Source organism: Salmo trutta, chromosome 34 (assembly GCF_901001165.1).
Source record: "Salmo trutta chromosome 34, fSalTru1.1, whole genome shotgun sequence".
Taxonomy (NCBI): Eukaryota; Metazoa; Chordata; class Actinopteri; order Salmoniformes; family Salmonidae; genus Salmo; species Salmo trutta.
In genome coordinates, this window is record NC_042990.1 from 15,445,353 (window position 1) to 15,459,986 (window position 14,634).

A 14,634-nucleotide genomic window follows, 5' to 3' on the forward strand; every position below is an offset into this window, starting at 1 on the left:
AAGCTTTTTGTGCTTATGGAACATTTCTGGGATTTTTTTTTCTTCAGCTCATTAAACATGCAACCAACACTTTGCATGTTGCGTTTATATTTTTGTTCAGTGTACATTTAATATCAATGCAAATGTATCTTTATTGTACCAAGCTTTCTGTCAAACTACCCTCATCAGGGTGACCAAAACTTGCAAAATTGATCTCATCTGTACATTTTCCTAATTACAGCCAATGGCTGCTAAGTGCACAATAATCAGTTTCAGTTTGCAGACTGAGAGAGCAATACATAATGATATCCCCAGGGACCATAGCATTCATGGCAATTTCATCCCAGCGCCAAACATTATTAAAAGTCAAGTTCCCACAGTTACCAGAGGAAAATCAGTCCAGCCAGACTGACACTCCTGTCATTATTAGGCAGTGTTAACTGATGAATCATAGGAATTAATCTAACTCAGGAGGTGACATGGCAATCCTTCACCAATACCTTTTAACCAGAGTCTTATTGTAGGGCTAAATTTTTCCTGGTCGCTGCCCCATACGACTACCTGGTGTTAGCAGAATGTATAATTGCCTCCCGACAATACTTGCTCAACCTTTATTTCACACATCATAGAATCACACGACTAGATAACTGAATTAAGCAATTGAAGTCAGGTGCACTTGCTCAAGGGCACAGCAACAGTATACCCTACCCTGGACAATTTTATGGTCCATCCATTCCACCAACCACTGCCTAACTATCAGACAATAGTGGTTATACCATTACACTCCTTAGCGTCTGTATTCTCATCTCTTGGTATGTGGCCCGAAGGTGGAGTCCCCAAACATGACAAGTGTGTTTAAGACACAATGCCCTGCCAAGCTTAACAATATGCCTCTCCCTTATGTGTCTACAGGCTTAAGGGGATAGTGCGAGACTGGCATTTTTAAGTGCAATGACTGGAAGTCTACAGGTACATTTGGTATGGCTAGTTAGCAAACTACTGCTAACTTCCTTCAAACTGCATGCAGAGACATGAACATGTTATTCACAAGTTCATCTGGCTCTGGGTAAGTGGATAAATGCCAGAATCTTGCAGTATCCCTTTAAGTGGTAAAGCCTGCTCTAGTGTGGGAACATCTCCCCTCAAGTAAACATCTGCCTGCCCTCTCTACACACATGAGACATACACACACACATGCATGCGTGCATAACTAGGGTTAATTATTGTGGTTAGATTTTACAGTTCAGAGAACTAGTTAGTTAAACAACCGCTTTACTTTTTTTGTTTGTTACCTTTTTCAAATGCTCTGGTATTTTATCAATGAAGTATAGCTGTTGACGGGTTATTTGACTGTGACGTGAACTGAAAAAGAATTAATGTGCACAATAGTACTGACTCGTTATTGAGATTTTGTTTTCACAAAGTACAGGACATTCAGGGTTCTCCTCTTCCCCCTTCAGAGAGACCCTCCCTCCTGAGAATGAAGAGGCAATTGTGGATCATTCATTAACATAATGTCTGTTCTTTCCTGTTTAGTTCTGTGTCTGGGGTGGCACTACCAGTCAGCTAGGATTGAGACTATAAAGCCCTGCTTTCATGTGATATTGCAGCTGGGGATTTTAACAAAGCAAATTAAAGAAAACGCTACTGGAGTTCTATCAACACATTACCTGTAGTACTCGCGCTTCAAAAACTCTCGACCATTGTTACTCTCCCTTCCGGGATGGCTACAAGGCCCTCCCCCACCCTCCCTTCGGCAAATCAGATCACGACTCCATTCTATGCTGAAGACACATTTTACCAGCTGGCTGGAGTGTTTACGGACATATTCAATCTCTCCCTATCCCAGTCTGCTATCCCCACTTGCTTCTAGATGTCCACAATTGTTCCTATACCCAAGAAAGCTAAGGTAACTGAACTAAATGACTATCGCCCCGTAGCACTCACTTCTTTCATCATGAAGTGCTTTGAGAGGCTGGTTAACGATCATATCACTTCCACCTTACCTGCCACCCTAGATCCACTTCAATTTGCATATCGCCCCAATAGGTCCACAGACGATGCAATCACCATCACACTGCACACTGCCTTATCCCATCTGGACAAAAGGAATACCTATGTAAGAATGCTGTTCATTGACAACAGCTCAGCATTTGACACCATAGTACCCTCCAAGTTCATCATTAAGCTTGGGGCCATGGGTCTGAACCCCGCCCCGTCCTGGACTTCATTACGGGCCACCCCCCAGGTAGTGAAGGGAGGAAACCACACCTCCACTTCGCTGATCCTCAACACGGGCTCCACAAGGGTGAGTGCTCAGCCTCCTCCTGTACTCCCTGTTCACCCATGCCTGCGTGGCCATGCACGCCTCCAACTCAATCAAGTTTGCAGACGGCACAACAGTGGTAGGCCTGATTACCAACAATGGCGAGACAGCCTACAGGGAGGAGGTGAGGGCCCTGGCGGAGTGGTGCCAGGAAAATAACCTCAACGTCAACAAAATGAGGGAGCTGATCGTGGACTTCCGGAGACAGCAGAGGGAGCACACCCATATCCACATCGACAGGACAGCAGTGGAGAAGGTGAAAAGCTTCAAGTTCCTCGGCGTACACATCACTGTCTGAAATGGTCCACCCACAAAGACAGTGAAGAAAGTGCAACAGCTCTTCTTCAACCTGCACCGCCCGCAACCACAAGGCTCTCCAGAGGATGGTGCAGGCTGCCCAACGCATCACCGGGGGCACACTGCCTGCCCTCCAGGACACCTACAGCACCCAATGTTACAGGAAGGTTCAGCCCACTTTCATCCAGAAGGTGAGGTCAGTACAGGTGCATCAAAGCTGGGACCGAGAGACTGAAAAACAGCTTGTATCTCAAGGCCATCAGACTGTTAAATAGCCATCACTAGCCGGCTACCACCCGGTTGGTCAACCCTGCACCAGTGATTACATGTACATAGACATGGAATCACTGGTCACTTTAATAATGGAACACTAGTCACTTTACTAAAGTTTACATGCTGTTTTACTAATTTCATATGTATATACAGAATTCTAATGTATTTTAGTCAATGCCACTCCGACATTGCTCATCCTAATATTTCTTTATTCCATTCTTTAGATTTATGTGACTTGTTAGATACTACTGGACTGTTGGAGCTAGGCACACAAGCATTTCGCTAAACCGCAATAACATCAATAACAGATGATGCAATCTCTATTGCACTCCACACTGCCCTTTCCCACCTGTGTGAGAATGCTATTCATTGACTACAGCTCAGCGTTAAATACCATAGTGCCCTCAAAGCTCATCAGTAAGCATAGGACCCTGGGACTAAACACCTCCCTCTGCAACTGGATCCTGGAGTTCTTGACGGGCCACCCCCAGGTGGTAAGGGTAAGTAACAACACATCCGCCACGCTGATCCTCAACACGGGGGCCCCTTAGGGGTAGGTGCTCAGTCCCCTCCTGTACTCCCTGTTCACGCACGACTCCAACATCATCATTAAGTTTGCCAATGGCACAACAGTGGTAGGCCTGATCACCGACAGCCAATAGGGAGGAGGTCAAAGACCTGGCCATATGGTGCCAGGACAAGAACCTCTCCCTCAACGTGATCAGGACAAAGGAGATGATTGTGGACTACAGGAAAAGGAGGACTGAGCACGCCCCCATTCTCATCGACAGGGCAGGTTGAGAGCAGGTTGAGAGCTTCAAGTTCCTTGGTGTCCACATCACCAACAAACTAACATGGTCCAATCACACCAAGACAGTTGTGAGGAGGGCACGACAAATCCTATTCCCCCTCAGGAGACTGAAAAGATTTGGCATGGGTCCTCAGATTCTCAAAAGGTTCTACAGCTGCACCATCAAGAGCATCCTGACTGGTTGCATCACTGCCTGGTATGGCAACTGCTCGGCCTCCGACCGCAAGGCACTACAGAGGGTAGTGTGTACGGCCCAGTACATCACTGGGGCCAAGCTTCCTGCCATCCAGGACCTCTATACCAGGTGGTGTCAGAGGAAGGCCCTAAAAATGGTCAACGACTCCAGCCACCCTAGTCATAGACTGTTCTCTCTGCTACCGCACGGCAAGCGGAACTGGAGCGCCAAGTCTAGGTCCAAGAGGCTTCTAAACAGCTTCTACCCCCAAGCCATAAAACTCCTGAACATCTAATCAAATGGCTACCCAGGCGATTTGCATTGCCCCACCGCCCCCTCTTTTACACTGTTGCTACTCTCTGTTATTATCTATGCATAGTCATTTTAATAACTCTACCTATATGTACATATTGCCTCGACTAACCGGTGCCCCCGTACATTGACTCTGTACCAGTACCCCTGTATATAGCCTCGCTATTGTTATTTTAATGCTGCTCTTTAATTATTTGTTACTTTTATCTCTTATTCTTATTTTTGGGGGGTAATATATATTTTTTGAACTGCATTGTTGGTTAAGGGCTTGTAAGTAAGCATTCCACTGTAAGGTCTACACCTGTTGTTTTCGGCACATGTGACAAATACACATATTTATCAAATTAAATTATGTGACCTATGAACATTATGACAGTGCTCATACTGCTAGACCAAGGAAGGGATGGGCAACTCCTCGGAAGCCTTGTGTGATTAAGACCTGGGATACCATGCCTTATTATAATTGTTGGTGAATGCTTTGCCATAAAATAAATTGTTTGGATGAAAATTATTAAATGAATGACTGGTTGATATTGGTGACAATGAATACAATATTATTTTCCAATGAAGTGTATTCTCCTTACAATTAACTTTTCCCTCCATTTTTCCTGCCCAGATGCGTCAACCACTGAGAGTTGCCAAGGCAGCAAGACTGGGGCGGGTGACGTGAGCGTGTGGTCGGGTGAGACAGAGACGGACAAGGGCCTGGAGTTGTCCCAGCAGATGATGACTGACTGCCACAGCCTGTTGCCAGGAGCGGAGCTTCAGCTGGAGAACGAGGAGTACCTCATGAATATTAGCTCCCGCCTCCAGGCCGCCGTAGAGAAACTGCTGGTGGCCATCACAGAGACGACCAATCAGGTACGTCACAGCAAGGTTCACTTAGCAAGAGCGTGGTGGGCTCAGCACAAAGGTTGTGGACCACACAGAAAATGAATCTGTTCTATAATTTTGTATTATCTTATACGTTGATCGTCATTTAAAAGGCTGTTGTTGATTAAAGCATTGTGGCGCAAACTAAAGCCTCTGCCATATCTAGCGGTAGGCTACATACTATAAATGCACCATTCTGGGAACTGTGTGTGAGCAAAATACCAGTGCTATACAACGGTTGGAAATTAATGGATTTATCACCTAAACATTCTCTTGTTGACAGTCCCGTATTGTTATAAAGTTTTTGGAAGGTACAATGACATGGGCTACATGCGCTCTGTGTCAAATACATAAATTACATGCATGAGGTTATTGGCAAACGTGTAAAATGGCCACTCACTGACAATACACTTCGTATTTTACACAGTCATAACCCCCTGTGGTTTTTTAGTCTATTCACACACAGTCCCTTTAGAGATGAGACTGCAGAATCCTGTTCGCTATTAGATAGCCGGAGCTAGAATGAATTCACCACACAATAAGGCTGGTTCAATCCCAGCGATTGTCTATAGATACACGTGGATTTGCGTAGAGCGTTGTGTCTCTTCCTCCCCCTAGCCTATTATAATCCAGATGACTCCTACCCCTCAGGCTACTGCATCGCAGTGCTCGAGGCATCACTGCAGACCCGGGTTCGATCCTGGGCTGTATCATAACCGGCTGTGATTGGGAGTCCCATAGGGTGGCACACAATTGGCCCAGCGTCGTCCGTGTTAGGCGAGGGTTTGGCCGGGGCAGACCGTCATTGTAAATAAGAATTTGTTCTTAACTGACTTGCCTAGTTAAATAAAAACTAAAGGCTACTACTGCCCATTCACTGTGTGTGTGCCCTCTGCCAGCCTAGAGATACTTTATACATCATTAAAATGTCGTACAGTTTCTGCATCATACTGCATCTTCTGTTCGTCCTATATTCAAGCATTACTCATGGTATAGTGGTTATGCATGTAAAAATAGCTCAGAAGAGATTCAAGGACATGTACTGACTTTTAAATATCCCTATGTGCCTAGTTGGGAGCATCTGTAAATTACACAATGTACAGTTGAAGTCGGAAGTTTACATACACCTTAGCCAAATACATTTAAACTCTGTTTTTCACAATTCCTGACATTTAATCCTAGTAAAAAATTCCCTGTTTTAGGTCAGTTAGGATAACCAGTTTATTTTAAGAATGTGAAACGTCAGAATAATAGTAGAGAGAATGATTTATTTCAGCTTTAATTTCTTTCATCACATTCCCAGTGGGTCAGAAGTTTACATACACTCAATTAGTATATGGTAGCATTGCCTTTAAACTGTTTAACTTGGGTCAAACATTTTGGGTAGCCTTCCACAAGCTTCCCACAATAAGTTGGGTGAATTTTGGACCATTCCTCCTGACAGAGCTGGTGTAACTGAGTCAGGTTTGTAGGCCTCAATGCTCGCACACGCTTTTTCAGTTCTGCCCACAAATTTTTTATAGGATTGAGGTCAGGGCTTTGTGATGGCCACTCCAATACCTTGACTTTGTTGTCCTTAAGCCATTTTGCCACAACTTTGGAAGTATGCTTGGGGTCATTATCCATTTGGAAGACCCATTTGCGACCAAGCTTTAACTTCCTGGCTGATGTCTTGAGATGTTGCTTCAATATATCCACATATTTTTCCTCCTTCATGATGCCATCTATTTTGTGAAGTGCACCAGTCCCTCCTGTAGCAAAGCACCCCCACAACATGATACTGCCAACCCCGTGCTTCACTGTTGGGATGGTGTTATTCGGTTTGCAAGCCTCCCCCTTTTCCCTCCAAACATAACGATGGTCATTGTGGCCCAACTTCTATTTTTGTTTCATCAGACCAGAGGACATTTCTCCAAAAAGTATTATCTTTGTCCCTATGTGCAGTTGCAAACCGTAGTCTGGCTTTTTTTTATGGCAGTTTTGGAGCAGTGTCTTCTTCCTTGCTGAGCAGCCTTTCAGGTTATGTCGATATAGGACTCGTTTCACTGTGGATATAGATACTTTTGTACCGGTTTCCTCCAGCGTCTTTACAAGGTATTTTGCTGTTGTTCTGGGATTGATTTGCACTTTTCGCACCAAAGTACGTTTATCTCTAGGAGACAGAACGTGTCTCCTTTTTGAGCGGTATGACGGCTGCGTGGTCCCATGGTGTTTATACTTGTGTACTATTGTTTGTACAGAAGAACGTGGTACCTTCAGGCGCTTGGAAATTGCTCCCAAGGATGAACCAGACTTGTGGAGGTCTACAATTTTTTTCTGAGGTCTTGGCTGATTTCTTTCGATTTTCCCATGATGTCAAGCAAAGAGGCACTGAGTTTGAAGGTAGGCCTTGAAATACATCCACAGGTACACCTCCAGTTGACTCAAATGAACTCAATTAGCCTAACAGAAGCTTCTAAAGCCATTACATAATTTTCTGGAATTTTCGAAGCTGTTTAAGGCACAGTCAACTTAGTGTATGTAAACTTCTGACCCACTGGAATTGTGATACAGTGAATTATAAGTGAAATAATCTGTCGGTAAACAATTGTTGGAAAAATGACTTGTGTCATGCACAAAGTAGATGTCCTAACTGACTTGCCAAAACTATAGTTTGTTTACAAGAAATTTGTGGAGTGGTTGAAAAATGAGTTTTAATGACTCCAACCTAAGTGTATGTAAACTTCCGAGTTCAACTGTACATGGGACAATGTAAAAATTCCAATAGCTCCAAATTTCCATAAATTAAAAGCCTTAAACCAACTAAATTGGAGAAATTCATATACACATTTTGAAAGCATTTAATGATAACTAAAAGCTGTGCAACATGAAAGTATTTTCATTACATTGTGTAATTTGACGGTCACTAACTAGCCCCGGAGATAGGCTATCCAAAGTCAAACCACCTCGACACGGTCGACCCACCAGCCGGCAGAAGCTAATTGGCTAAATAATTTGGCTAACTCTCCCCACCTACGAACACACACTATAGACACCCACACAATGATGTGTATAAACCCTGGATGACTGACAGGAGGCGCTGTATTGTAGCCATCGCACAGCCAACTTGGCAAACCTCCTCCATTGTAAAAAAGATTTTAGAAGTTGTAGAAATGCATTTCTTAATGTCTACATTTTGTTTTTGACACATTTCTTCTATTACAGACACTTTAATGCATACCGTAATTTCCGGACTATTAAGCGCACCTGAATATAAGCCGCACCCACTGAATTAAAACGTTTTTTTATTTTTAACATAAATAAGCCGAACCTGTCTGTAAGCCGCAGGTGCCTACCGGTACATTGAAACAAATGAACTTTACACAGGCTTTAACGAAACACGGCTTGTAACAAAAATAAAAAGGCTTTAACGAAACACGGCTTGTAACAAAAAAAAAATTTGCAGTAAGCTTTAGTTGTCTTTTTGCACTGAGTCAATTCCTCACGCTGCTGTTTCCAACGTCTTATCATCGACTCATTAAGACCAAGCTCCCGTGCAGCAGCTCTATTTCCTTTTCCAACAGCCAGATCAATCGCCTTCAACTTGAAAGCTGCATCATATGCATTTCTCCGTGTCTTTGCCATGATGAGGGTGACAAAATGACTACCGTAATCAGAATGATGGGACGTTTGAGAGCGCTCGATTTAATCTAAACAGTAAACAAAAAAGTTGTTTGACCTTAACCCATTCGGCAATTTCATTGGTCTAATGAAAGCTTCATGCCGCCAAAAAACTGAGCACGTCACAGAATGTTTTTTTGGAGAAAAAAATATTTGAAAGCGGGAAAAATCCAAATATTAGCCGCGTCATTTTTTAAGCCGCGAGGTACAAAGCCTGGGAAAAAAGTTGTGGCTTATAGTCCGGAATTTACGGTATGTTTTAATTATATTATGTGAGCAAAACATACAAATGTAAAAAATGTATTAAAAAATATAACATATTCCTTAGTGCTAATGTTACTGTCCCTGCTACAACAAACAATACTTGTAATTTTGTTCTTGAAACATTTAATTGAAACACTGTAGAATTCCATTCATTCCTATGAAGGACTGCTACCACTGGAGAGTGCCAATATGGCCGACTGGTGCCTTCATAGCCTTTCAATGGCCAATACATAGCGTCAGCAATCCAGTGTTTAAATATACAGTACCAGTCAAAAGTTTGGACACCTACTCTTTCAAGGGTTTTTATTTTTACTATTGTCTACATTGTAGAATAATAGTGAAGACATCAAAACTATGATATAACACATATGGAATCATGTAGTTACCAAAAAGTGTTAAACAAATCTAAATATATTTTATATTTGAGATTCTTCAAAGTAGCCACCGTTTGCCTTGATGACAGCTTTGCACACTCTTGGCATTCTCTCAACCAGCTTCATGAGGTAGTCACCTGGAATGCTTTTCCTACAGTCTTTAAGGAGGTCCCACATATGCTGAGCACTTGTTGGCTGCTTTTCCTTCACTCTGCGGTCCAACTCATCCCAAACCATCTCAATTAGGTTGAGGTCAGGTGATTGTGGAGGCCAGTTCATCTGATGCAGCACTCCATCACTCTCCTTCTTGGTCAAATAGCCCTTACACAGCCTGGAGGTATGTTTTGGGTCATTGTCCTGTTGAAAAGCAAATGATAGTCCCACTAAGCGCAAACCAGATGGGATGGCGTATCGGTGTGGTAGCCATGCTGGTTAAGTGTGCCTTGAATTCTAAATAAATCACTGACAGTGTCACCAGCAAAGAACTCCACACCATCACACTACCTCTTCCATGCTTCACAGTGGGAACCACACATGCGGCGATCATCCGTTCACCTAATCTGTAGCTCACAAAGACATGGCGGTTGGAACCAAAAATCTCACATTTGGGCTCATCAGACCAAAGTACAGATTTCCACCAGTCTAATGTCCATTGCTCGTGTTTCTTGGCCCAAGCAAGTCTCTTATTCTTATTGGTGTCTTTTAGTAGTTGTTTCTTTGCTGCAATTCAACCATGAAGGCCTGATTCACGCAGTCTCCTCTGAACAGTTGATGTTGAGATGTGTCTGTTACTTGAACTCTATGAAGCATTTATTTCGGCTGCAGTTTGAGGGGCAGTTATTCTAATGAACTTATCCTCTGCAGCAGAGGTAACTCTGGGTCTTCCTTTCCTGTGGCGGTCCTCGTGAGAGCCAGTTTCATCATAGCGCTTGATTGTTTTTGCGACTGCACATTTTCTGCATTGTCTAACCTTTGTCTTAAAATAATCCTGGACTTTTGTTTCTCTTTGCTTATTTGAGCTGTTCTTGCCATAATATGGACTTGGTCTTTTACCAAATAGGGCTATCTTCTGTATACCAACCCTACCTTGTCACAACACAACTGATTGGCTCAAATGAATGAAGAAGGAAAGAAATTCCACAAATTAACTTTTAACAAGGCACACCTGTTAATTGAAATGCATTCCAGGTGACTACCACATGAAGCTGGTTGAGAGAATGCCAAGAGTGTGCAAAGCTGTCATCAAGGTGGCTACTTTGAAGAATCTCAAATATAAAATATTTTTTGATTTGTTTAACACTTTTTTGGTTAGTACTTGATCCCATGTGTGTTATTTTAAATGTAAAAAATAGTAAAAATAAAGAAAAACCCTTGAATGAGTAGGTGTGTCCGAACCTTTGACTGGAACTGTATATACAGTGCATTTGGAAAGTATTCAGTCCCCTTGACTATTTCCGCATGCAAAGGCTGAACTTTGCATGCAACGTGTGTGAGAACTTCTATTGAAGCATGTTGTATGATATAGGCCCATTCCAATACACATGTAAAAGAGCTAGATGTGGTTGCGTCTATCAGGCGTTTTAAAGACCTAACAAGCCACTTGTAACCTTAGTTTATCGGTCTGTATAAAAAAAAAGCTGAGTGTGGTCAATGCAGTATCTCTTGCTCCCTACCCCGGACAGCCCAATAAAAGTCACCGGTTTGTGTACTCTGAATCAGTGGGTGAGTGTGAAGTTGCCAACGGTCCAACCTTAAATCAATAAAAAGCCTATTTTATATTTGGAATGTTGACCCAGGTTTACTCGAATACATGTCAAACACTGCGTCACTTCAAACGGGATTACTGCCTAGTGATGAGAGGCCAAGCTCACAAATCATTCAAGATCTCTGTCCTCACAAGACCTAACGTTAATGGGATATTCGGGATTTGGGCAATGAAGCCCTTTATCTACTTCCCCAGAACTTTTGGATACCGTTTCTATGTCTCTGCGTTCAGTTTGAAGGAAGTTGCCAACTAGCGTTAGTGCAATTGCTAACTAGGGTTAGCGCAATGACTGGAAGTTTATGGGAACACCTGGCATGCTAGTCGGTATTGGCTCACATTCTTCTGATCTTGTGTGAGGATAATGTTCTATACACTGATCTTTACAGCTAACCTACTGATAGTAACAGTTTGTTGAGGGCTGATAGTTGTCACCCGCTTCCCTTGAAAAACAAAATTCAAATGGTCAGATTAATACTGCCATTGAGGAAAATTCAAAACAAAACGAGACATGATCTTTTTCAAGGACAGTCTCGCAAAAAGAAGCATTCTTGCGTTCTAACTACCCGCTATTCAAAGTGCTCTGAACAAATTAAGGGAATCTTTCACAAACATTGGCACATTCTAAGATCTGATGACCGTATCGATAATGTGTTTTCGGACCCTCCTTTGGTCGTGTTCTCGCGGGGCAGAAATCTCACAGATCAATTGGTAAACTATGATTTACCACCCCAAGATATCCCTGCACAATGTCTATTTGCGCCCCTACTGGATGGAAACTACAAGTGTAATGACTGTGCTCAATGTAATGGCACTTATAAATGTAGATCCTTCAAACAGGGAAACAGATCCCAATCAAAGGTGTTATCACCTGCTCCACTAAGGCTGTTATTTATCTTGTAACTTGTCCTTGTGGTAAAAATTATATGGGAAAACAAAGCGCAATTTATTAGTACAAATCTCGGAGCATCGTAGCACCATTAGGTGCAAAAACTCGACTTATCCAGTTGCGGCCCACTTTTTGGAAGCAAACCACTCGATTTCGTCCCTACGTTATATCGGCATCGAACACGTCACCCTCCTTAGAAGAGGGGGTGACCTCGACAATTTATTGTTAATACGTGAGGCTGCCTGGATCTTTAATTTAAAGACCCTTGCTCCCTTCAGTCTCAACGTAGACTTTGATCTGAAGCCATTCTTGTGATTATTGTGATTTTGCTAATGTAAATGTTTGTAGGCCTATGTTGCCAAATTGTATCTATGATCGTATGCTATCCTTTCATGTTTTTGGTATGTTATTTTTATATCTGAGAATGAACCAATGATATCAGGCCACACCCGGCAATGATTAGACACCTGTTTGTCCTTTGTCACTATATAAACTAGTCACCATGGAGTTTGTCATTAGGCCCTGATGAAGACAGCTTGTTTGTCGAAACGTAGGTTATTAAAATATTGCATCTGAGCTCCTAGAGTGTGTGGCTCTCCTAAAATTTCTCAAGTTTTGGCTCACGAAACTACCTCTGAACTTCCTTCATACTGGTCACAGATGCATTTAAAAAAGTATACGTGTTCATATGACTCTGGAGAAAATCCCGAACTACCCATTTAATGGTTTCTTTTCTGATAGAATTGATTAATTAGTTCTTTGTGAGTGAATGATCGTGGATCGTTGTTTCCTGTCTGTTGGGCCTGGTCGTGTGAATTATGCTTGATTGTAATGAGTTTTTCTGGAATGTTAAGTGTCGTGTCGGTTGGCTTTGGAAATAATTTGCTGTAGTAGGTGTTGCTCACTTACCCTTCTATTATAGATGAGTGACATGTAAGGCCAACGTGTTGTTTGTCTAAGTCCATGACTGTTTTACAGTTCACTTGCTCGCGAGACCGGGGTGGCTACAGCGGTATTTTTAGGAAACCTGTCTCAGTCAGTTCATCTGCACTGACGGAATATAAATCCTGTTTGACAAGCTCCTCCAAAAAGGTTGTGTGTGTATGAGAGTGTGTGGGAGAGGGAGTGTGTGTATTTGCAAAGCTATACCTGCCCCATTAGCCCGGGGTGGTTGAAATTACGCTAACTATTCCCTCCCCCTTTTCACTGAACAATATCCTGCCCATGCTATCAATCCGGAAGTGAAAGAGGGAGAGACTCTGCCTGCCTGCTGCAAAACGCACTGGGAGAACAGTTTAGACCCCAACCTCTTCTTTTATGTCTGTTTCGAGAGGGATAGAGCGAGACCGAGATATACACCAGCCTACATTTCAATGTCTAAGGAGAGACCGGGAGCGAGAAAGAGGGAGGGACATGGAACTGGAATGAGCAATGAAAAGTGTGGTGACAGAGACTAGAGAGGGGCTACAGGGATAGATCAAGAATGAGAGGGTGACCGAAAGAGGGGGAGAGATACTGAAAGGAGAAGGGCAGCGAGAGCCCCACTGGATCGGGCGGCTTCAGTTAACACTTGGTTGGCTGCTCCATGTGTAAAGCAATTAAGGGGGGACCGGGAGGCTTCCCTTCCCTGCGGGTCGGTGCTGCGTTGCCGTGGCGGCATGGAATTGTTAATGAGCTTCCCGAGGGAGAAAGAGAGCGAGGGAGTGGGAGTGAGTGCTGCTGAGGGGCAAGGTCACACTGTGCTCTGAGATAGTGAGCAAAACAGACAGAGAGAAAAGTCTGTCAGAGGTGCAGAGGATATTAAAGCTAGGTCTTGCTTTATTTTACCCCCCTCAATCACTGCCAGGATTCAGGAATGCCTTTTTGTCCCAGGTACAACATGTGACTTTGGACTTTCTACCCCCACAAAGGATTACTTTTCCCCTACACAAGGAGAAGCACTACCGGTATCTTTTCTTTTATGACTTGAAACTTTGTTTCAAGGGAGGACCTTGTTCTCAGTATTTACTTGGGACCTTTTATTGTCTCTTCAGCACGCTATGTGTGTGGATCTGATTCTGAGCTGAGACTCCAGTGTATTTACCCAAGGCTCTGTGCCTGGCAGCTCTGTAGAGACTGTTGTCTAGAGCCCGGCTACGTAGTCGGGACTCATCTGCTGCTCTTCCCTCTTGGGCTCTCCCCCTGCTTTGCTAGTCTCAGCTGAAGACTCCATCCATCGCAGCAGGTGCACTGTAGATGCTGAAAGGATCACCTGAGAATTCATACAATCCGTGGAAATTTGTAGGGAAGTGAAGGCACTACAAGGATACACTAGTTGGTAATTGAAAACCCTTGAAAGTTGTCCACCACAATGGATTCCTACCGCTCGTACTGGAATTCGAGCCACCAGGCAATGTGGGTGGAAGGGGAAGATCAGGATGTGTACGAGGTGGAATCTCGCGTGCCCCTGCCCCGACCTTTCCCCCTCTCCAGCGTCCTCAATGAGAAAAACGCTGTGGTGGTACAGACGCAAATCTCACACGTCAACCACAGGACCAATGGTCACCTCCTTAAGGTGATCTCTAAGATCTCCTTGCCCACGCCGCCCTATACAGTAAGTTTACGTTCAGCTGCTGACCTGCTCTGTAACCTATATGGAA

The 14,634-nt window shown here is 43.5% G+C and overlaps 1 protein-coding gene across 6 annotated transcripts in view; it reads left to right on the plus strand.

Annotated features, from left to right (window-relative positions):
* Nucleotides 1–14,634, plus strand: part of akap9 (A kinase (PRKA) anchor protein 9) — a 145,138-nt gene that overhangs the window by 77,120 nt on the left and 53,384 nt on the right. For all 6 annotated transcript variants that reach the window (XM_029731978.1, XM_029731982.1, XM_029731980.1 and 3 more), the window contains one exon: nucleotides 4,790–5,034. In XM_029731978.1, the coding sequence (XP_029587838.1) occupies nucleotides 4,790–5,034 (245 nt within the window). The remainder of the gene's footprint in view (nucleotides 1–4,789; nucleotides 5,035–14,634) is intronic.